Source organism: Polypterus senegalus, chromosome 7, assembly GCF_016835505.1.
Source record: "Polypterus senegalus isolate Bchr_013 chromosome 7, ASM1683550v1, whole genome shotgun sequence".
Lineage (NCBI taxonomy): Eukaryota > Metazoa > Chordata > Cladistia > Polypteriformes > Polypteridae > Polypterus > Polypterus senegalus.
In genome coordinates, this window is record NC_053160.1 from 4,898,361 (window position 1) to 4,922,433 (window position 24,073).

General features: G+C 43.0%; 1 protein-coding gene across 4 annotated transcripts in view; it reads right to left on the reverse strand.

Moving 5' to 3' along the window:
- The window catches only part of LOC120532289 (ADAMTS-like protein 1), a 447,743-nt gene that overhangs the window by 85,364 nt on the left and 338,306 nt on the right, over positions 1-24,073 (reverse strand). For all 4 annotated transcript variants that reach the window (XM_039758167.1, XM_039758166.1, XM_039758168.1 and 1 more), the window contains 3 exons: positions 15,379-15,589; positions 2,572-2,751; positions 2,068-2,221 (listed from right to left, as the gene is read on the reverse strand). In XM_039758167.1, coding sequence (XP_039614101.1) covers positions 2,068-2,221; positions 2,572-2,751; positions 15,379-15,589 — 545 coding nt within the window. The remainder of the gene's footprint in view (positions 1-2,067; positions 2,222-2,571; positions 2,752-15,378; positions 15,590-24,073) is intronic.

Below are 24,073 nucleotides of genomic sequence, written 5' to 3' on the forward strand. Positions count from 1 at the left end.
ACTTTGTTCATTCCCACTTCATAAATGCTTAGCCTTTTAGATCAGTGTTTCCCAATTGCTGCTCCCCGGACCGCAGAAATTTCTAGCCGGTCTGCGAGAATCAGGTAAGGCAACTGCCAGTCTGTGGCTTTCTCTACTGCCAGTAAATCCAGAAGCTCCCATCCCTAAACCTGTCTCTGATCCATTTCTGATTCAATGTTAATAAAGGTAGCCGTTTAAAACACCAGGGAGACCATCACACCCACTCTGCGATTTAATGTTGTTATGGTGTATAAAATCTGTACATTTTGGTTTCCATTATATTTTGTTCAAGACAAGACAACAGATGAAATTAAATTAAAGCAGGTTTTCTTCCCTTACACCTTACTTTTATAACACTTGTTCATAGCTTCATGCTAATTTGGTTTTATAGCCTGGGAAAGGATGCTGAGCTGATACCTCAGGCTATTGATGGATGGACATCTGGAACAACAATTTGCTTTATAGCCTAGGACAGGAAGAACTACTGATGCCTCCGAGTACATCAAAGGTTTTGTTGAATTAATTCATCAATCATTTGGACAGCCAGCCAATCAGGTGCATGTGTTGTGAAACCAAGGCTTGACATTTCATAATAAATATGCCTTGGTTTGGAAAGAAGAGAAGCAAAGGGAGAAGAAAGAGAAGCAAAGGGAGAAGAAGAAAGAAGAAGAGGAACGGACGAAGACGGCCCTGGTCGTCAGAAAGGCATCATGAACATCGATTGCTAAATCAAACGCCTCCCTGGGACATTCATCCTTGTCATCTGTAACTTTTTCGTAAGCTTTTTCTAAAGACTATATATATTCAGACTTTCCTATCACTACCTATTTTCTAGTATTCTTTGTTCTTGTGGTATTATTATTATTCTTGTAATAAATACCATGCTGCTTTTAACTTTCAGTACTTTGTCTTAATGTCTAGAGTGATTGAAGTAATAAGTTAGATTTCTTTGAGCACCTGGTGACAGCCGGGTTTTTGCCATTATTTCTGTGCTGCGAGGTTTATAAGGCTGAGAGTGAGAGCGCTATACTCAACAGAAGGAACAAATATGAGAAAGAAAGTATTCTTGGCTGATGAATGGCCTATAGTCAAGAGTGCTGAGTCTTTGTATGTTTAAATGTATTCTTGTAGACCAAAAGTAATATTTAGGTCTGAGATATCATTAAAACATCGTATGTTGTTCGTGCCGAAAATAAGTAAGTCTCTTGAAGTGCTGAATGACAGGCTGTTATTCCTATAGCACTGGTGTGGTTTAAAGTGCTAGGGGTTAATAAGTGTGTGTGTGTCATTCATGGGGCACTGTTGTGGTTAGGGTCTGTGTGTGTGTTCATCTTAAAGTGCAACAGTAGACCAACCCGATAACGAACTTGACGAGAACACTTACCCTTGAGGAAACAGGTAAAAGGGCAAGTGGAGGGAAATCCTACGATAATACAAATGTTTAATGTTTTTTGGCGTTAGTTTGTTTAACTTCATTGTTTCTCGCTGCTAGGATTGCCCGTGTACTCATTTTTTCTGTTGAAATTTTTCAATAAGATTTGAACTGTGTCTGACAAAAGCATTCACACCAATGAGAGGTGAGAGGACCGCAGGCGTGGACCGTGAACCGGAAACGGTGGAGAGGGGGGTGAGATTTGAAAAAATCTCATGGCCAACGTCTCTTCCAGGATTTTTTTATATAATAGAGAGTGTACATTAAAGAACCATCAAAAACAAATCAAATCAAATTAATTACTATCAAAGGAAAAGTTGAACAAATCGGACTCTGCAGCTGCATGTTCCGGTTAGCAGTAATAGTTCAAAAGTTGAGAGAAATCTACATTTTGTACCCAATACTTGTAAGCAAAATTTGGTTGACTTAAGTGAAAGCGTACTCAGGTTATCATGTTTACACACACAGACAGAATTCTAAAAATGGTATTTTCAGACTTGGTGAGGTCTAAAATGTCGAAATTCATCAAAATCTTAAAATCTAATTTTTGGACTTCGTATATGAGAAAGTAAAAAGGATGAAAACCACAGTTTTAGATCAGAAATATTTCTTACTTGTGCAAGGTGCTAATGAGCAGGGTTTGACCAAGCGTGGCTGAGGAAAGCTGGAACAGCGACCAGGATTGAGGGTCACAGACTTTCCATTCCTGTCCATTTTCCTGCAGAACACCGAGATACTCTGGGAGCCTTCTCCACAGGTCACTGAGCACTGGTACCATAATACAGAAAAAGGAAACAATCAGATAGATAGATAGATAGACTGACTATCTGTCTATCTATAATATAATGCCTTATCTATCATATAGTGCCTATCAATTATATAGTGCCGATCTATCTATCTATTATATAGTGCCTTTCTATCTATCTATCTATCTAATTATATAGTGCCTTTCTATCTATCTAACTATCATATAGTGCCTTTCTATCTATCACTCTATTTATCTATTATATAGTGCCTTTCTATCTTTCTAACTATCATATAGTGCCTTTCTATCTAGCTATCTAAACAGTGAAAATCAAATTCTAATTGCATCAGGACTTTCTCCATTTGGTACGTACTTGTGAGCGCTCCAGTACGGCCCACTCCACAGGACACTCTGTTTTTCCACAGGTCTGCTGGGTGCTTGGACTTTGAGATGAGCAGAAGGTCTCGGGCAACTCAAGAAAACTGCCATCAGCCATCCGTTGCTTACACAGCACTTGGCGGAACTGAAGGCCCAGGCCACAGCTCTTGGAACACTGTGGTGAAACAAAACAGAAAAGGAGAGCAGCAACTCAGTTTCTGTCACGGTCACCAGTTCCTGTAAGAACATCTAAAAGTTCACGACCGTGATAGACCCTGAAGAGGCAGACAAGAATCAAAGTGCAAGTCATTCAATAAACTGTGCCTGTTAAGCGGTGTCTCCAAGAGTGCTCCATAAATAAATCACTCTAAAACCTCAGATAAAGCCAAGTCCATTATGTTTTTCCTTTCATTTGTAGGTACCCAGAGATCCCTTGGCAGAGCGAGATTGCCAGCGTTGCCCTCGCCATACTGCTGCTACAACACTCCAGATATGTCCACACTCGTTTCCCCTTCCTGCACGACTCTCCACCCTTCTCCTGTGCTCTTGATCAGTAAATCAGCAATTTAACGGCCCCACGGGACTCCTCAACAGACATCGGTCCTGCTCCTTCATGAAGCTCAGCATGCCATCCATCCTGCCGTTCTCAGAGCAGATTACACCCCAAAATGTTCTTTGATTGACCCAATGATCTTTATCTAGATTTTGTTTGTTTCACTGTTTTCTCATCAGCCACAAAGAATATGCTACATAAGCAAATTTAAAGAGGCAGAACAAGGAGAAAAAAAAATCTATAAAAATAGAACACAGTAGAAAACATTTGGGTCCCTGAAGACAGCACACGAGGTCACTCCGCCAAGGGCACCGCACCTTTTTATGCCTTAATGGTGTGTATGATTGTTGAAGTATACGACTTGCATATGCAATGAAAACGATTAGCCAGCCTGCGCAATGAGCTTCATTATCAGCAGATGTCACCGAGTACCCATATATGGTCGAGGCAGCCCACACTTCTAATTTCATGTCAGAAGTTCTCAAGTAGGACCAATACTAAAGTTCAACAATAGCAAAAATAACAATAAAACACATGAACATATGTTAGAGGAGCGAGAGAGAGAGAGAGAGAGAGAGTTAGGAGCCTGCGCTGATACAGCGTATTGCTGCACCCACCACATGACAAACCAACTCAGGATCCCAGATTAGGACCTGAGTGTAGCCATGCAGTGGGTGACACCTCAGTACCACACTAGTTCAGACGCAATGAAACAGGGTGATGCCAATTCTGTCACCAATCCCCAGGTTTTTCCCTGCAGGTTGGAGGGGCTTCATGCAGGGCTGGATGCAGATTAACGTCATACTCAGGACAGAGCAACCACAGGTTAAGGGCCTTGCTGAAGGGCCCAACGAAGTGGAGTCCCTTTTGGGATTTACGCGATTACCAGTGCAGATCCCTAACCTCAGAGCCACCACTCCATCCAAACATATGTTAAAACATCAGAAGTTCTCAAATGACTACACTAATGGTGTTTATTGATAAGGTGGATGAGGCAGAGGAGAGGAGTCAGGGGAAGAACTTTGAGAACTGTCTGCTTCTTAACATCAGCAAAAATAAGGAAACACACCAATGAGCATCTGCATCCGGTCCCTATTCAAGGAGTGGATGTAGTGGTGGTCCACTACTGCAGATACTTGGGGGTCCACATCAATGATAGGTTGAACTGATCCCATAACACAGAGGATCTATAGAAGAAAGGGCAGAGAAGGCTCTTCTTCCTCAGGAGACTGCATTCCTTTAATGTGGGAAGTGATACTCTTCACATCTTCTACAACTCTAATGGCCAGTGTGGTGTGCTGGGCTGGTGATATCACTTCACGACAGGGCTACCGAAATAACAGGGCACGTTCAGTTATGGGATACACTCTGGGCACACCGGAGGTTGTGGAGTGAAGGAGTGAATGAAGACCAAACTGAGTGCCATTATGAACAACGCTGCACATCCTCTCTGTGACACACCGACACTGAGGACCTTCAGCCCATGAAGTGTGTCAAGAGATGCTAACAACAATACCTACAGGGATGAAACTGGGGGCATCTGCCCACACAAACACGAGGTGAACATGTACACTTCATACAGGGAGGACCCGGGATGTGACTCCTGGTATCTCCTTACTGCGAGGCATCATCAAAAAGTTCACTTCCTAATTTAAAACACAACCCTTTTGTACCTCATAATTCAAAAAACTCTGAATGAATTCTTCTCTGATTCTTGACTTGCGCTTGTACTGTTGTCTTGCGATTTGGCTCTGGTGGCAGAGCAGATTTCGTATTCTGATTTCCGACTACGTCTTTTCTCCCGGTTGCTTCTGGGCGGATCGCCATAGCAACCAATAATGCTAACCTCTCAAAATGGCGGCATCTGCAAACTAAACAGAATGACTTTGCGACACAAGAGTCACATGTTTCAACGGCGTACTAAGGGGCTCTATTCAATAAGGGTGCGCACAAAAAGGCGACCTCAATTGGGCGCGGCGAATAAAGGCGTTCGTAGATAATTTAGTTCAAATGGCTCTGGAATATGTGAAGAGCAACAAAGGTGCAGATATACGCGTAGTCGAAGGCTACACATTCAGAAAGGAGACAACTATCAACGGGAAACACATCTGGTAATGCACTGAATAAAGGATTGGAAAATGTTCGTCTCGCTGTCATGCCAAAAATGGATTACAGTAATCCCTCCTCGATCACAGGGGGTGCGTTCCAGACGCCCCCGCGATAGGTGAAAATCCGTGAAGTAGAAACCATATGTTTGTATGGTTATTTTTATATATTTTAAGCCCTTATAAACTCTCCCACACCGATTATAAATATTCCCCGCAGAGTTATACAGCATAATCCCTTTGTATTCTCTTAGATATTAGGTAAGATTCATTGAAATTATGTATATAAACACACTGTTTATATACAGTAAAACCTAAATATTATTTTAAAGATATCGATCGTCTCCGATATCACATGTTACAGACATTACGATAGACAGGCCACCAGCAATAAATACGTACAATGCAAGAAAAATAGTATACAGTAAAATGTGTGTACAGTGACACTAAACGTACGTACATGTACTAAGTACTGTAAGTAGAAAATTAATTATGATTACTCACCAACAATGACACGATGACTTGTCCGATAACAATGAGTTTTATTTTACTGCACAACAAAGGAGAGCGTTACAGCCCTTAATGGAGCCACTTCAGGCGATTGTGTAGCACTGCCGTTGTTCTTCAATCCAAATCCCTAAAGCAGATTCCATCCAGACGACTGCCTTATTACATCCACTTACAACTCGTTTTGCACCCTGGTTAAAAGGACACTGCGGTCGTAGATCGTATATTCCTTTCCTACTTTTTAAATAAAAAGAATCGTAGCCTTCAACAAATCCAAAATGTTTACCTTTTCGGCAATCGTTAACATCTTCCGTTTGCGCTTGGGCACGGCCCCTGAAGCAGCAGCAGGTCATTTTGGAGCCATGATGAAGGGCTTGACTAGGCACAAAGATAAACACAAAAGAGCACAACTCTTTACACAGAGAAACACGTTGATGCTGAATGAGCGAGACGAGACTTCCTGGTTAACACTTCATTCAGCAGGCAGGAACTTAACTGCGTGCTCTGATTGGTTAGCTTCTCACTCAGGAGAACTTAACTGCGTGCTCTGATTGGTTAGCTTCTCAGTCATCCGCCAATAGCGTCCCTTGTATGAAATCAACTGGGCAAACCAACTGAGGAAGCATGTATAGGAAGTAAAAAGACACATTGTCTGCAGAACCCGCGAAGCAGCGAAAAACCTGCGTCATATATTTAGTTATGCTTTCCATATAAAATCCCGCGATAGACAAAGTCAAAGCGCGATATAGCGAGGGATTACTGTATTCGTCAAGAGACCATCTACGCACAACCATGTTCCAGATGTGGCGAAGATCGAAATTGGAGGTTTTAATATTCTTGCTTTCGCCTTTTTTTATACGTTCAATCATTGCCTTCATCTAATACATTTTCTGTAATAATTTTGTTGCGTTTGCCTTTATCCGCTGCGCCCAATTGAGGTCGCCCTTTTGAAGGATACCGTACTAAGGTGGGTGCGGCCCACACCGGGTACCAGCTCTGAGGGGGTGAGAGAAAATTGCCGGCTTTGTATTAATGCGCCTTTTTGTTACATAAAATAACATGTCAGATCATTTACATGGGCTTTAACAATCCCTAATTGCAGCCAATTGCGGGTGAACGATGTGATGCTGTAATGATTTAGTATTATTGTGTGGCGCGTGGTTGGGGGGTGTTCTGTCTCGTTTCTTTTGAACTGCGCTGGCGCTCAAGTAAACTAACAAGCGGTCCTGTGACTCATTGTCTCATCCCTGCCACAAATATATCATCGGCCCAAGTCGTTCTGTGCAACGAGATGATATTTTTAACCCGAACATCATAATAATATAGTCGGCGCAACAGTGGGGTGGGTAGGTATTGTCCGCTCTAGAACCGACCATTTACTTTAGGAGAATATCTCCCTCCCCATCCCACTATCTATATATACGAGCCGGGACACACGACGAAATCATGTGTCACAATTCTGGTTAACTGGCGATTTGGCGTAAGTTTTGGTGACAAATCAGAGGCCAAGAAGGGACAGTATTGGGAAATTATCATTGCCGTTCACTTGATTTGGCTCGTTATTGCCTTTATTTTATGTCGCCAAGTCGGTATTTTTAAACGTATTTTTTTCGACACTTTTTCCTTGAAATTCATGTCGGAAATCTATGGTAACTTAAACGTGTGCATAATTTATTGATGCAATTTCAAAATTTGCAGAACAAAAAGTTAGAAAGAAGAGATTCTAAGTATCGTGTTAACGTGCAGTTTGTTGGATTAGTGCCTAGAGAACGAAACTTGTAAACAATTGAGTGTTCATTAAATTGTATTATAATAATAATAATAAAGTTATGCACTAGGTACTATCACTATGAAAAAAGATTTCTTACATTGTACATTAAACTGGCTTATTAATAAAAAGGCATTTTACTTTTTTTTATTCATAAAAAAATGTTTACAAAATAAATAACATTATGCCCTCTTTACTTAACCCATTGAATAAAAAAATTGCTTTCTCAATAAATTTCATTTTATATTTTGGTGGACATCTGGGTGACAAGTTTAAACTCCGCACCGGGTGCCACCAGAACTTGCTACGCCACTGCTTCTTTGCCAGGCCCGCCGCCGGTGGGGGACAAACGGGACTCTGGTCCGGGGCGATAACAGAAGGGGGCCCCTTCACGCTTCATTTTTTTTTTTGTATATACGTATTTGAAGGTTTTGGCATCGCGGGACCCGGGGGGAGGCAGAGGGGCCCACACGTACACGTTGTCTGGGGCCCAAATATTTCTGGCGGCGGGCCTGTCACGGTGTCCCCCATAATGTTTGGGACAAAGACTCATTTCTCTTTCAACTCTACAGTTTAAAATTACAAAGCAAACGATTCTGATGTCACGGGTAAAGTGCACATCGCAGACTTTCACGTAAGGGGATGTGCCGACATTTCCAGTCACAAAACACCTTTTTCTACACACCCCCCTTTTCCAGGGCACCATAAAGTTTAGTGTCACAGGTATTCATAAGACCCCTCAGCCTGCTTCTACCCTTTGGAGTGTCTGTAGTCGCCATTGTTCAACATGAGGATAAGAGCTGTGCCAGTGAAAGACAAAGAAGCCATCATGAGGCTGAAAACCGCGAATAAAACCATCACAGCCATCAGTAAAACCTGTGGATGAAACACAGAGGGGGACACACTGCAAGATGGACACCACAAAAAACAGGATGGCAGTTTGTGACAAAGGACGGCAAAGAGCCTGCAGAATTCTGGGAAAAGGTCTTGTGGACCGACGAGACAAAGATGAACCTCATCATGGTGAGTGATGACGAGAAGGAACTGTCTGAGATCCAAAGCAGACCACCTCATCTGTTAAACATGGCGGTGCAGGGGGTGTTATGGCTGGCACAGATTCTGGCACACTTCTCTTCATTGATGACGGAACTTCTGATGGCACAATGAATTCTGAGGTGTGGAGAAACATCTGATCTGCTCAAGTTCAGTACAGCACTTCATCCTACAATAAGATGATGAGCCAAACACACTGCTGAGGCAACATGGGGGTTTATCAAAGGTAAAAAAAAAAAATGGAGAATTCTGGAATGGCCAAGCCAGTCACCTGATTTCAATCCAACTGAGCAGGCCTTCCATATGCTGAAGAGAAAACCTAAGGGGACAAGCCCCCCGAAACAAGCAGGAGCTGAAGGATGGCTGCACGTGTGGCTTGGCAGAGCATCACCAGAGAAGACCCTCCACACCTGCTGATGTCTGTGAATGGCAAACGTCAAGCAGTCATTGCATGCTGGGATATGCGATAAAGTCCTAAATGTGACAACGGCTATGTTACCCGACCTGCCATTATGGTGCCCTGAAGTGGGGGGAGGCATGTGGGTAAGTGAGGTGTGACCGAAATGTCTGCAAATCCCTTTAAATGAAAGTCTGCAACATGCACTTTAATCACAACATCTGAGTTGTCTGATTTGGAATTTTAAACTGTGGAGCAAGGGGGGGAAATCGAAGATTTGTCCCAAACGTTGTGGAGGGCACTGATGGGTAAAAACTGATTCTGCAAACCTCAAAATAGCTGCCCACTTTGCTCAAATCATTTCAGCAAATCTCTTAAACATTTCTTGAACACCCATCCATCCATTATCCCACCCGCTATATTCTAATTATAGGGTCACGGGGGTCTGCTGGAGCCAATCCCAGCCAACACAGGGCGCAAGGCAGGAAACAAACTCCGGGCAGTGCACACACACTAGGGACAATGTAGAATCACCAATGATTTAACCTGCATGTCTTTGGACTGTGAGCGGAAACCCACGCAGACACGGGGAGAACATGCAAACTCCACGCAGGGAGGACCCGGGAAGTGAACACCCAGGACTCCTTACTGCGAGGCATCAGCACTTTCCACTGCGCCACCGTGCCGCCCCATTTCATGAACACCACCAATCATATTTATATATGTCTGGCACCACGGGGGGTTCTCGGTCAGACGTCATGCTAGAGGCTGTCAGCCAAAGGGGCGAGTTTGCGATATTTTTAGAAGCGTGAAACTGTGCTGGAAAGCGGTGATGGGAGTTCCTTTCATCCCCTGCAATTTTTTTGCAGCCACATCGTCAGTAAGTGTAGTCGGCAAGTTTGGCATCCCAAATTCACCAATTAAAAATTAGTCGGAACGAAAACCTGAAGCCACAGTGGGCTCATCAGACTGAACTTTAGAAACAATCGGTGTAGGGGACCGCCGACTCGGTCTCAAACGGCCCTCCATGGACGTCACACTCGCCGACTTTGTACTGATGTTTAGGTTTACTCACAAATTCCCCCTCTCTCACTAGGCACCCCCTGGGGCTTGGACCGGAGTACATGTAGTTATTTTCAAAGCCCACCTTGCCCCACTCCTTTGTGGCTGCCCCTCAGATATGCCGGACCAGCTCGCCCCTTGTCCCTGCATGGCTGTTTTGAGGTATTCCGCTGGCCCGTATTGTATTACGCTATTTGCTTTTCCGATGGCGATGTTTCCTCCAAGCTCCCGCTGCTCATTACAGAATGCGTTTCAAATAACATTTCTGCTTGTAACAATCAGTTGGTGGTCTTTGCATGAGTTTGTTGCTCCCAAACCGCACATTAAGCTGCACAAAGAACTTGCCTGTTTGCCATTAGAGCAGGGTGCACACACGCTAGATGGTCGCTGCCAGCTGTCCAATTGCGCTATTGTTTCCTTGAAATCCGCAGCCTCTGCTTGACGTTTCATGTGCTTTACATCTCAATGCTGCAGGGTCACTAATCCTGGAAGTTGTTGTTGCATTTTAATGGATCTTACAGAATGTTGCCGTATCAGTGCCAGCTCGCGCCATCTGCAGAATGGGCAAGTGGAGTTTTAAACCCGAGGTGCGCAAAGCTCAGTACAGGTCCCACCTATGAGAGACGCTTTTGGAAGACAAATGGCATTTCTTAGAGAATTCCAAGTTCGTCAAATCACCTCCTCACCCCACCTTTACACCTGGCAGCAGCAAGGGGCAGGTGTCTGAATTGTGCCCACGTGTCATTCAGAGTACATTGACACCTGGCGTTAAGATGCAGCACCGTGTGGGTTTAACGTAAGTTGTGTGCGCATGTGTGTCAATTCTGGGGCTCTGACCAGGGAGGAATCCATTTGTGGCCTCACGTTCACCTTGCGATTTAAAAAGCTCGTCTTCATTAAACAACTCGTCTCCCGGAGGACGACTTCATTGAAATTTCGCACACTACCTCTTCGAGGAAATCTGTCAGTTTTCATTGAGATATCGCAAATTAAACTTTTCAGATTTCAAAGCCTCCGTTACTAAATTGTTAAGAGGACTACGGAGGATTTATTTCTTCTTTTCTTTTACTTTATTAGAATTGTTGTATGGCTTAACTGTTAGTGGACTCCTATTTAACTTGAAAGCAGCTTCTCTAAACCTAGAAAGAGGAACTGCGAATAAAGACAGGAGGGGCTTGGGGGGGTTAGGGTTACCAAGTAACTTAAAAATTCTATCCATCTATCTATTAAATAATGCCTTTCACGTCTTTTATATGGTGCCTTTCATGTCAATATATTATATAGTGCCTTTCACATCTAGCCATTTATTACGGTATATAGTGCCTTTCATATGTATTTATCAATCTCTTACACAGTGCCTTTCAGATCCAGCATATAGTGTCTTTCATATTTATCTATCCTTCTATCTATTATATAGTGTCTTTTCATATCTACCTACTATATAGTGCCTTTGAGATTTGTCTCTCCATCTATTATATAGTGCTTTTCATATCTATCTATTGACTTTAAAATTCTGCTTATCTATATATATAATTCACTAAGGCAAGACACCCATGGAAAGCACGCAGGAAGGGGCGTGGATTCACTAAGCCGCCGACAAGTGAGACACCTATGGCGCACGCAGGAAGGAGCCACGCCACCAACTCCAAGACCATTGGATACGACGACAACTCGCAGGGCCACGCCCACCAACTTGGACGTGACGACACAGAAAAAATGCTGTCATTTATATTCGTCTGTCGTAGAGGTCACATGCAGTGCAGGTCAGGTTAATGTCACGTACCTCCGAGCTACGTTGACTGTTCATAGTGGCGTGTTTCTCGCGGAGGTGAATCGCCATATGCAGCGTGTGAAACGGTTTTGAGGGTATCCCATGGGATCCTTAAAACAATCCTTTACAACTGAGGTTAAAGCACAATGAAGTAACCAGTCTTTAAAAAAATTGAGTTTTCGGTTACGACGCACGACCGCATGCACCATATCAAACTGTTTTACACGCTACATACAGCTATTCGCATCCGCGACAAACATGCGTCTTCTTAGATACTCCTGCAGGAACACGGAAGACGTTTTCCTGCCCACCAACACTCCTTTTTCACCGGCCGGCGTCTACCCTTGCTCTCTAGGCATTCACACTGCCTACCCATGTGCCCGGACGCAAAAACTCAACAACCACCCAGTTAGTCCCTTTCGTCTGTGGTAAGAGTCCGCATGCACGTCTGAGCCACGCGGTGTTTGTTATGCCGCGGGTTCACTATTGAGTTGTATTCTGCTCTCTCCAGAGTTCCATCTTTTCATTCACTTTCTGTTGTATTCTCACACCAACCCGTTTTAGACAACCGTGTCTTTCCAGAATCAATAATTATGCATGAGATTGAGCGTGTGTCTACCCGGCGCAGAGAGGCGTGGGTAAGCCGTTGAGCCCCATTCGGGCTGCAAACCGTGGAATTCCCACTCAGTGCGACTCATACGCTCTCACTGATTACGTTCCTACCCTTTGTGCACACCCACCTCCCACCTCGCTACTACCGTGGTCGGCTGTCTTGGTGAGTTATATATAGAAAAGCAGCCAAAACCGCACAGAGCAATGAAAAGTCTACGTGAGTCACAGGTGCATCTGGACTGTGTAAAGACGACAACGACTCGAGTGACGAGTTAGAGGTGGGCACTTGAGCGGGCAGTGCATACTGACGTCCTTTTCCTCTCTCCCGTTCCACACTACATGCCGTGCACCCCCATCCCTCCGTCTGGCAGGAGAAGGCGCGATGGCGGTCCGCCAGTTTTCAGTCACGGACGATTGTGTGTCGGTTCGTTCCGTGCATTGTTACAGTGTTGCTTTTCTTGCTGATTTATTACATTACCGATTTTTCAAATGTTCATTTTCTCCCTGTGCTTAAAAATCATTAAAAAACCGGCCTGATTATGTGGCGTATGGTATGCCGCAGGTTGGCTAGTATGTTTATAAAGCCTTAAATAATCTGCTCCATCTTATATATCGGAATGTCTGACACCTTATATTCCAAATCGTAACCTCAGATCTTCAAATGAGTGTCTCCTTAGAATTCCAAAAGCTAAACTTAAAAGAAGTGGTGAGGCGGGTGGCCTTCTGCTGTTATGCACCTAAAATCTGGAATAGCCTGCCAATAGGAATTCACCAGGCTAATACGGTGGAGCTCTTTAAAACACTGCTGAAAACACATTACTGTAACATGGCCTTTTTATAACTTCACTTTAACTTAATCCTGATACTCTGTATGTTCAATTCATCACAATAACTATTCACAGTGGCTCCAAAATCCGTACTGACCCCAACTCTCTCTTCTGTTTCTTTTTCCGGTTTCTTTGTGGTAGCGGCCTGCGCCACCACCACCTACTCAAAGCTTCATGATACTCCAACATTGATGGACTGAAAGCCAGAAGTCTACATGACCATCATCATCAAGTCCTTCCATGAGAACCCTGAATACAAAGAGGACTGTTTGATTTATGTGAGGTAAAATGCCAAGAGGGGACTGGGTGGTCTCGTGGCCCCTGCAGATTTTATTTTTTTCTTCAGCCGTCTGGAGTTTTTTTTTGTTTTTTCTGTCCTCCCTGGCCATCGGACCTTACTCTTATTCTATGTTAATTAACATTGACTTATTTTATTGTCTTAATGTGTTTTTTATTTTTCTATTCTTCATTATGTAAAGCACTTTGAGCTCCATTTTTTTGTAAGAAAATGTGCTATATAAATAAATGTTGTTGTTGTTGTTATCTATCTACCTATCATATAGAGTGCCTTTTATGTCTATCTATCTATTATATAATGCCCTTCACATCTATCTATTACTGTATATAGTGCCTTTCATATCTATTTATCTATAATACAGTGTCTTTCAGATCCAGCATATAATGTCTTTCATATTTATCTATCATTCTATCTGTTATATAGCGTCTTTTCATATCTACCTATGAATTTGTGCCTTTGAGATTTGTCTATCCATCTAATATAGTGCCTTTCAGATCTATCTATTATACAGTGCCCTTCAGATCTATTTATTACTGTATATAGTGCCTTTCATTTATATCTATTATATAGTGCCTTTCAAATCTATCTATCATATAGTGCCTTTCATATTTATCTATCTATCTATCATATAGTGCCTTTCATATCTATTTTATACAGTGCCCTTCAGATCTGTCTATTATATAGTGCCATTCATATCTATCTCTGTCTCTGTCTATCTAAATGCTGAGATGATTCCTTCTCCTGGCTGAAATAATTTGTCTCAATATTTCAGAAATCACCAGACTTACATTGTTGAGCTGAACAATCAGTGCTAAACTCTGCAACACAATCTGTAGAGCAGCAGGGTAATATGTTAAAAGTAACACACGTTATGTAATCTAATTACATTTTAAAAGCAACAAATAACCTAACACATTCATTATTTAATGAAGTAAAACACATTCGTTATTCTTCTTCCAGCAGCACTGTGTGCAAGGCAAGACACACGCGGATTGGCATGTAGTTCATGGCAGGGCTCAATCCAGTAACAGAGATGTAAAGATAAATTGTCAGTTTGACTGAACATCTATTTCCTTAATTAAATTATTGATTGATTGATTGGCTGTATTATTTGGTAAGTAAGCCATATTTTTTGGATTGCTATTACGTTTAGTACATTACAAACAACTCGCATAATCTTTCTTTCAGGTAACAAAGGGCACACAACAAGAGAGAGGAGATGTAATAAAAGGCTCTCCCGCACACAGTCGGTGATGTAGAGAGCAGCACGATAAGGAAACTTAGCAAAGATGTCCAAAATTGCATCAATCTTGAGCTCAAGGGCTCAGAAACCATAGGCAATACCATCCAGAGCAGAGAGGGGGTGCTGTCAATAACTCCATCTCCTTTTCCCTCTGGAATTCCGAGGATTATGACGTGGACGATGAGTGTCCTTGTCTCCTCTTCCACCCATAACGCCCTGCCCCTTCAGCACTACAAAGATCAATGAAGCCACCAGAGTGTTTTTTGAGCACCAACATCTGAGGAAGACATGAGCTCCTCAGGGCCTTCTTTCTTTTCGTGGCTGCATGCTGATTCCTTTTTTTGCACCCTGATGTGCATTTTCTTTTAACCGTTTCAAGTTCACCTTATTAAATGAGGTTACCGATTGGCACCCCAGCCCTTTATTGACTAATGGGTCTTTGTTAAATCTTACAGTGGTGTAGTCGGCAGGATTCTTGGAACTCAAAATATGGCACAAGCGCCAGAGTTTTCAGAGTGGGTTGTGTAACACCCAGGACAAGGAGCAGCCCTGTTGATTTCTAAAACCCCCACATAAAACAAACATGACAAGACCATAAGGAGGTACCTGCTGCCAGTCCTGCGGATACCATGAGGGTGGGCAGTCGAAGCGATTGCAGGCCTGCACCATGGCAGGCTTAGAGTGTCTGCACTTGTCTTCACTCACGACCACCGTCTCATTGTTCTCCCTGGACAAGAGGTGCGTACAGACCACGTCGCGGGTCTGCAGGCCTACTCCACAGGTGGCGGAACAGGAACTCCACTTCCCAGCTTCCCACCTATCAGAGAGACAGAAAATATGGAGAGGTGGATTTAGAATGTCGAGCTGTCTGTGGAACAAGAGGAGAAAGGAGAAACATGTCATGAGTGGACTGAAGTGCTCAGACTGCCACCCACTGTAACTCGTCTGGCGGGGCCAGACGCCATTCTCAAACATGAATACTGTTCACTGTGACCTGAATTTGAAATCATATATTAATCAGATCACTAGGACAGCATTTTTTCACTTAAGAAATATAACAAAAGTTAGACCTCTTATAACACTGAAAGATGCTGAGAAATTAATTCACGCTTTTGTTTTCAGTCGACTAGATTACTGTAACGTACTCCTCTCAGGACCACCCAATAAAGACATCAATCAGTGACAAAGAGTGCAGAATGCAGCTGCTAGAATCCTAACTAGGAAAAGAAAATCCAAACACATCACCCCAGTCCTAGCGTCACTACACTGGTTACCTGTGTCATTTAGAATTGACTTTAAAATACTGCTTATGGTTTACAAAGCCTTCAATAATCTGCTGCATCTTATATATCAGAGTGTCTGACATCTTATATTCTAAATCGTAACCTTAGATCTTCAAATGAGGGTCTGCTTAAAATTCCAAGAGCAAAACTTCAAAGAAGTGGTGAGGCGGGCAGGCGGCCTTCTGCTGTCATGCACCTCAAATCTGGAATAGCCTGCCAATAGGAATTCACCAGGCTGATACGGCGGAGCTCTTTAAAAAACAGCTAAAAACTCATTACTGTAACATGGCCTTCTCATAGCTTTATTTTAATTTAATCCTGATGCTCTGTATGTTCAATTCATTATCATTACTATTCATGGTGGCTCCAAAATCCGTACTGACCCCTACTCTCTCTTCTGTTCTTTTTCTGGTTTTCTGCAGCACCACACCTGATCAAAGCACCGTGATGTCCCTCCAGTGATGGATTAAAAGCCAGAAGTCCACATGACCGTCATCATCAAGTCCTTCCATGTGAACCTTGGATAGAATGAGGACTGATCCTTTATGTGAGGTAGAATGCCCAGAGGGGGCTGGGTGGTCTCATGGCCTGGAACTCCTGCAGATTTTATTTTTTCTCCGGCTGTCTGGAGTTTTTCTTGTTTTTTTCTGTCCTCCCTGGCCATCGGACCTTACTTTTATTCTGTTAATCAGTGTTCTCTGATTTTAAATCTTACTTTGCCTTTTTTCTCTTTCTTCATCAAGTAAAGCACTTTGAGCTCCACTATTTGTTTGAAAACGTGATATAGAAATAAAGGTTGTTGTGGATGAATACACATCTGGGGGCAACCCGTTAAAGTTTGCAGCGAAAAACGGCAAAATCCTGCACTGCCAAGGCTCTGTACTTCTTCATCAAACAGCTGGACCCCAATTCATCCACACTGTGAAGGGGCTTCGGGGAGAGGGCAAAAGAAACTCAACAAAAGACTCCACGACCGCAGGGTTTGAAGTCCAAAGTCAAACCCTAACTCTAACCCAGGTCAATAAATACACACAAAAATATACAAATTACGTAAAACAAACATCAATGCAAATACAAACCGGATTCCAAAAAAGTTGGGACACTATACAAATCGTTAATAAAAACTGAATGCAATGATGTGGAGGTGCCAACTTCTAATATTTTATTCAGAATAGAACATAAATCACGGAACAAAAGTTTAAACTGAGAAAATGTATCATTTTAAGGGAAAAATATGTTGATTCAGAATTTCATGGTGTCAACAAATCCCAAAAAAGTTGGGACAAGGCCATTTTCACCACTGTGTGGCATCTCCCCTTCTTCTTACAACACTCAACAGACGTCTGGGGACCGAGGAGACCAGTTTCTCAAGTTTAGAAATAGGAATGCTCTCCCATTCTTGTCTAATACAGGCCTCTAACTGTTCAATCGTCTTGGGCCTTCTTTGTCGCACCTTCCTCTTTATGATGCGCCAAATGTTCTCTATAGGTGAAAGATCTGGACTGCAGACTGGCCATTTCAGTACCCGGATCCTTCTCCTACGCAGCCATGATGTTGTGATTGATGCAGAATGTGGTCTGGCATTATCTTGTTGAAAAATGCAGGGTCTTCCCTGAAAGAGATGACGTCTGGATGGGAGCATATGTTGTTCTAGAACCTGAATATATTTTTCTGCATTGATGGTGCCTTTCCAGACATGCAAGCTGCCCATGCCACACGCACTCATGCAACCCCATACCATCAGAGATGCAGGCTTCTGAACTGAGCGTTGATAACAACTTGGGTTGTCCTTGTCCTCTTTGGTCCGGATGACATGGCGTCCCAGATTTCCAAAAGAACTTGAATCGTGACTCGCCTGACCACAGAACAGTCTTCCATTTTGCCACACTCCATTTTAAATGATCCCTGGCCCAGTGACAACGCCTGAGCTTGTGGATCTTGCTTAGAAATGGCTTCTTCTTTGCACTGTAGAGTTTCAGCTGGCAACGGCGGATGGCACGGTGGATTGTGTTCACTGACAATGGTTTCTGGAAGTATTCCTGAGCCCATTCTGTGATTTCCTTTACAGTAGCATTCCTGTTTGTGGTGCAGTGTCGTTTAAGGGCCCGGAGATCACGGGCATCCAGTATGGTTTTACGGCCTTGACCCTTACGCACAGAGATTGTTCCAGATTCTCTGAATCTTCGGATGATGTTATGCACAGTTGATGATGATAGATGCAAAGTCTTTGCAATTTTTCGCTGGGTAACACCTTTCTGATATTGCTCCACTATCTTTCTGCGCAACATTGTGGGAATTGGTGATCCTCTACCCATCTTGGCTTCTGAGAGACACTGCCACTCTGAGAAGCTCTTTTTATACCCAATCATGTTGCCAGTTGACCTAATTAGTGTTTAATGGTCTTCCAGCTCTTCGTTATGCTCAAATTTACCTTTTCCAGCCTCTTATTGCTACTTGTCCCAACTTTTTTGGGATTTGTTGACACCGTGAAATTTTGAATCAACATATTTTTCCTTTAAAATGATACATTTACTCGGATTAAACGTTTGATCTGTCATCTACGTTCTATTACAAATAAAATATTGACATTTGCCATCTCCACATCATTGCATTCAGTTTTTATTCACAATTTGTTTAGTGTCCCAACTTTTTTGGAATCCGGTTTGTAAATATATACTGCTCAAAAAAATAAAGGACCCCTTTATAATGAGAGTAGAGCATCAAATCACTGACACTTGTGGGCTATTGATCTGGTCAGTGAAGTAGCAGAGGGGCTTGTTCATCAATTTCAGTTACTTTGGTGCACTAGAGGGGAAACAATGAGAGAGACGACCCCCAAAACAGGAGTGAATGGTTTAACTGGTGGAGAGAGGCCACTGACATTTTCCCTCCTCATCTGTTCTGTCACTCGTTTTACATTTCTCTACAGTCAGTGTCACTACTGGTAGCATGAGGTGAACAATACCTGGACCCTACAGAGGTGGCACAGGTAGTCCAGCTTCTCCAGGATGGCACAGCAATACGTGGCATTGCCAGAAAGTTTGCTGTGTCTCCCAGCACAGTCTCAAGGGCATGGAGGAGATTTTAGGAGACAGCCAGGAAGTTCCTCTAGGAGAGCTGGACAGGGCCCCTCGTAGAAGGTCCTTAACCCATCAGCAGGACCCACCGGTATCTGCTCCTTTGGGGAAGGAGGAACAGGATGAGCACTGGCAGAGACTACAAAATGACCTCCAGCAGTCAGGCAGGCAGGCCACTGGTGTGAAGGTCTCTCACCAAACAATCAGAAACAGACTTCATGAGGGTGGCCTGAGGGCCCAGCGTTCTCTAGTGGGCACCGTAGAGCTCAATTGGCACTTGCCATAGAATACCAGAATTGGAAGGTCCACCGCTGATGCTCTGTGCTTTTCACAGATGAGAGCACATGTGACAGACGTGAAAGGGTCTGGAGAAGCCGTGGAGAACGTTTATGCTGCCTGTAACATCATTCAGCATGAGCAGTTTGGTGGTGGGTCAGTGATGGTCTGGGGAGGCATATCAATGGAGGGATGCACAGACCTCTACAGGCTAGACAATGACACCTTGACTGCCATTAGGTATCAGAGTGAACTCCTCTGACCCATTGTTAGACCCTATGCTGGTTCCTCCTGGTGCACGACAATGCCCAGCCTCATGTGGCGAGAGGATGAAGGAATTGATACCATTGACTGGCCCCCACCTCGCTCAATCGCCTGACCTCAATCCAATAGACCACCTCTGGGTGGGACATTATGTTTGGGTCCATCCGACACCTCAGACTGTCCATGAACTCAGTGATGCTTTGGTCCAGATCTGGGAGGAGATCCCTCAGGACACCATCCGTCATCTCATTAGGACGTTGTCAGCCTTGGAGGGGAGTTCATACAAACTACTGAATACAATTTGGAGCTGCTGAAAAGAAATTTCGGCCAAATGGACTCACCTGCCTGCCACATCATTTTTTCCCTTTGATTTTCAGGGTGTCTTTGAATTCAGCCCACTGTAGGTTGATCCATCATTTCGTTCCTCACACATCACCATATCAGTCAATAGCAGTAGAGAGAGCCAGCAGGATTTTTTTCCCCACTGAGATATGATGTGTTTTCAAAGTGTTCCTTTAATTTTTTTGAGCAGTTATATATAAACATATATATATATATATATTATATATATATATATATATATATATATATATAGATAGATAGATAGATAGATAGATAGACACACACACACACAGGGTGGTCCAGATCTAATTATGCAATTATGAAAACTGTTTGACTGACAACCATCTCTCCGCCATTTTGGAATGCAGCGCAGGTGCTGCCATCTATCGGCAACAAAAGGAATTTTTTGTGAATTCTCTATATAATAAGATCTGGACCAGCCAGTATGTATGTGTATATATATATATATATATATATATATATATATATATATATATATATATATATATATATATATATATATATATATATATACTGTGTGTATATATATATATATATATATATATATATATATATATATATATATATATATAGTATCTCACACAAAACTGAGTACACCCTCATATTTCTAAATATTTTAGGATATCTTTTCATGTCAATGTCAAGTGGTCCGTGTACAGTTTGTATAACAGTGTAAGTTTGCTGCCCCCTCAAAATAATTCAACACACAGCCATTAATGTCTAAACTGCTGGCAACAAAAGTGAGTGAGTGTTGTCCCATGAAAAGATATAATAAAATATTTACAGAAATGTGAGGGGTGTACTTTTGTGAGATACTGTATATATATATATATATATATATATATATATATATATATATATATATATATGTATATGTATATATAGTTCAGTTGTGGCACCGATTTATTTGTGCAAATCCGAGAGAGAGGCTGCAGGTCGGGTGAAGCCAGGTGGGCCCTCCTCGTTCACACGCCAGCCTCAGTTTGAGTCACTTTACCTCTCGCCATGTGTTGGAGTGTAACTTGCCTCCACTGAGCTAGCGATGCCCGTTTGTTCAGCATACTTTATCATCTACTGATTGTTAAGGAGTAACGTTTGATGTTTTTGAGAGAGAGAGATCGAGAAGGGTCTAAACTCAGCCTGCAATGCCTACGATAGGGCAGGGAATGCCCACAACACCAGTCACGAAACGCCCTTTGAATCCAATAATCCTCCCACAAGAGTAATCTTAACGTCATGTAACCCTAATGTTTAACAGTTTAATGCGGTGGGTGTTACGTGACTGACGTTGAGGGCGTTTCGTGATGTTGGCGCATTACAATGGCTGACCTCATAGGTATTGTGGTCTGCTATTACACTGTTGGAGAGGTCAGAGCTACGTGTGTTTTAGAGGGTACCTGATGGTTGGCAGAGATATCACAGCCAAGTGCTCTTCTCTCCGCGCGGGGGCAGCTCTCCCGTCAGAGCTGAACACAATCAGGTACAGTGCCAATATTGGACGTCGGCGCGTACCTGCCTTCCGCTTGGCCAGAATTCCATTTGTTTTATTGATTTTTAAAGTCTGTCCTGTTTCACTACTACGTGGGCTGAGCCGCAGTGGACAGCTAGCTAGTCAATGATATAAAATCAGACACAACAGACCAGAAATATGAGTTTGAACTCCAGCCAGGGGGGGTGGAATGAAATGCCGGCTGAAATGTGTCACCAATATTGTGGTCAAACGTTTACAGCAAAAAGTCCAAGCCAGGAAATGTTAGGATGGGGAAAACTTTCAGAAAAAGCGATCTGAGAATGAAGAATAAGGAAAGAACTTCCTAGATGACCTTTTATCCTGCCATGTCATTACTTGAAAATTGCAAAAGCTACGAGGACACGAGACACGAGGAATATGTGAAGATATGTGAAGTAAGCAATTTGAGCTAAATTTTTTTCTATGAAAATGTGCTATATAAATAAATGTTGTTGTTATTGTAACGAAGGGAACCCAACGTGGCAACGACCGTGAAACATACAAAAATCGCAAATCATCTGGTCCAAAATGTTGGATAACTTTTTAAAACGATTGAAATAACAACAAATGTTCAGACCCCGTGGGATTGAACTTTTTTTCATAAAGAATTAAAACGGAAACCAAAACCCTAACACTTCCACTCCAAGTACACACCTGTAAGGGATCCACAAACAAAACACAATGGGACATAATAAGACAAGCATGGACACGCAGAAACTAAATAATACATAAAACTAATAAAATATACATAATACAAATGTCATGTGGTTTTTAAATCGCTTAACCCACACCGGGGTAGCGTGGTGGTCCTGATGGAGCCATCCCTGTTAGCATAGGGTGCAAGGCAGGAACAAACCCTGGACTGGACACCAGTGCACCGCGGGGCAGACAGACTCTCTCTCTCACACACACACACACACACACACACACACACACACACACACACACTCGGGCCGATGTAGCATCACCAGGTCACCTAACCTTCATGTCTTTGGACTGTGGGAGGAAACCCAGGCAGACATGGAGAGAACACGCAAACTCCACACAGGAAGGACTCCTTATTCGAATCCCGTAAATGCCAATAGGGACTCTGCTCGGCTGGGCTCTTAATCTGCAATTGCTGAGTGCTTTGAGTAGTGAGAAAAGCAAAACGCAAAAAATTATTATCATTATTATTGAGGCAGCAGCACTACGACTGCGCCACCGTGCTGCCCCACATAATACAAACAGTACACATAAATCACAATATTAAACATGAACAAAAGACATCATAAAGGAGTGTGAATACCAGACAGGGAAGCAATGCGGGCTGAAACATCACAGAGAAGTTGGGCCAGCTTAGCTATTAGCTAAACCAATGAGCCTGAGCAACTGAGTTGTGTCCTTTTGTTTGTCAAAATTTCTGTTGTTCTGATAGCACGGCAAAGAAAAATAAATCATTAATGCATTTGTCGTACAGCTAAATACCTTTTCATCACCAAAGTCGTCCACAGCTCATAGGCAGACCCAAATAATAATGTGGTAAATACAAATTCACAAAGATCTAAAGCAAGAAAAGATATAAAGCCCACCAAAATGATGGTAAGCATAAACAAAAGAAGCTTAAGAACTGGGAAGAACTGGACTGGATGACATGTATTCTTCTATGGCTGCGCCTCTATAAAATGAGACACTAAAATGAATCTCACAACAAGTTGGCGCCTCTGGTTCCCAGGATGGACTTGGTGGCTTTTTTTCTGCACTGCCGTCTCCAGAGAAAGTTCAGATCTTTTTTAGAAATATTCCGTGCCACGCATGCGTGTCTGGGGACCAACTTTACTGGCTCTGGTAAGGTAAGCAGTTCCACCCCGGGACAAGAGGTGGCACAGACGCTAACATTTTCTTCAACTGTCTCCACTGCAGGCAAGAAAAGATGTCTTCTTGGAAGGACACTTGACCCCGCCCCACCACCACCCAGAGAAAGCTCCACCCTGCCCCGCCACTCAAAGAAAACCCCGCCTATCACCCAGAGAAAGTCCTGGGTGCCACCCAGGATTGTCCTATCCTGCCACCCAGAATAAGCCCCGCCCCTTCCTGTTTCAGCCCTACAAAGCTGTCCTGTGCCTGGAAGGTGACATCGGAGACCTGACGGACACATTTCAGAGCTCCTGACCTCACGCCCTTGTGATTTGATTAACGTTTTTCTTTTTTTGACTTGTTTTTCATCTTTCTTTTCGGTTGGTGTTAAGAGGGCTTACCACGGTGGTATCCCAACCTTTCCTTGTCATTTCGTGTTGCCTGCTTTCCTGGGCACCATTACATCAGTCATTGCCTCGTAATCCCATCGGTGTGCACCCCCCCTTCTTCTTCTGCTCTCCAAACCTTCAGAGCACCATGAAGTACAAAGAGAATCTGCCTGATTCTCCTTTGCTCATTGGAGTATTTTTTAGGCCCCTTATCATGACAATCTGTTCTAAAGACTCTACAGAATTTCTCATCAGTTACTCAAAAGAGGTCTTAAACCATCCTCGACTTAAAGCACATATTGT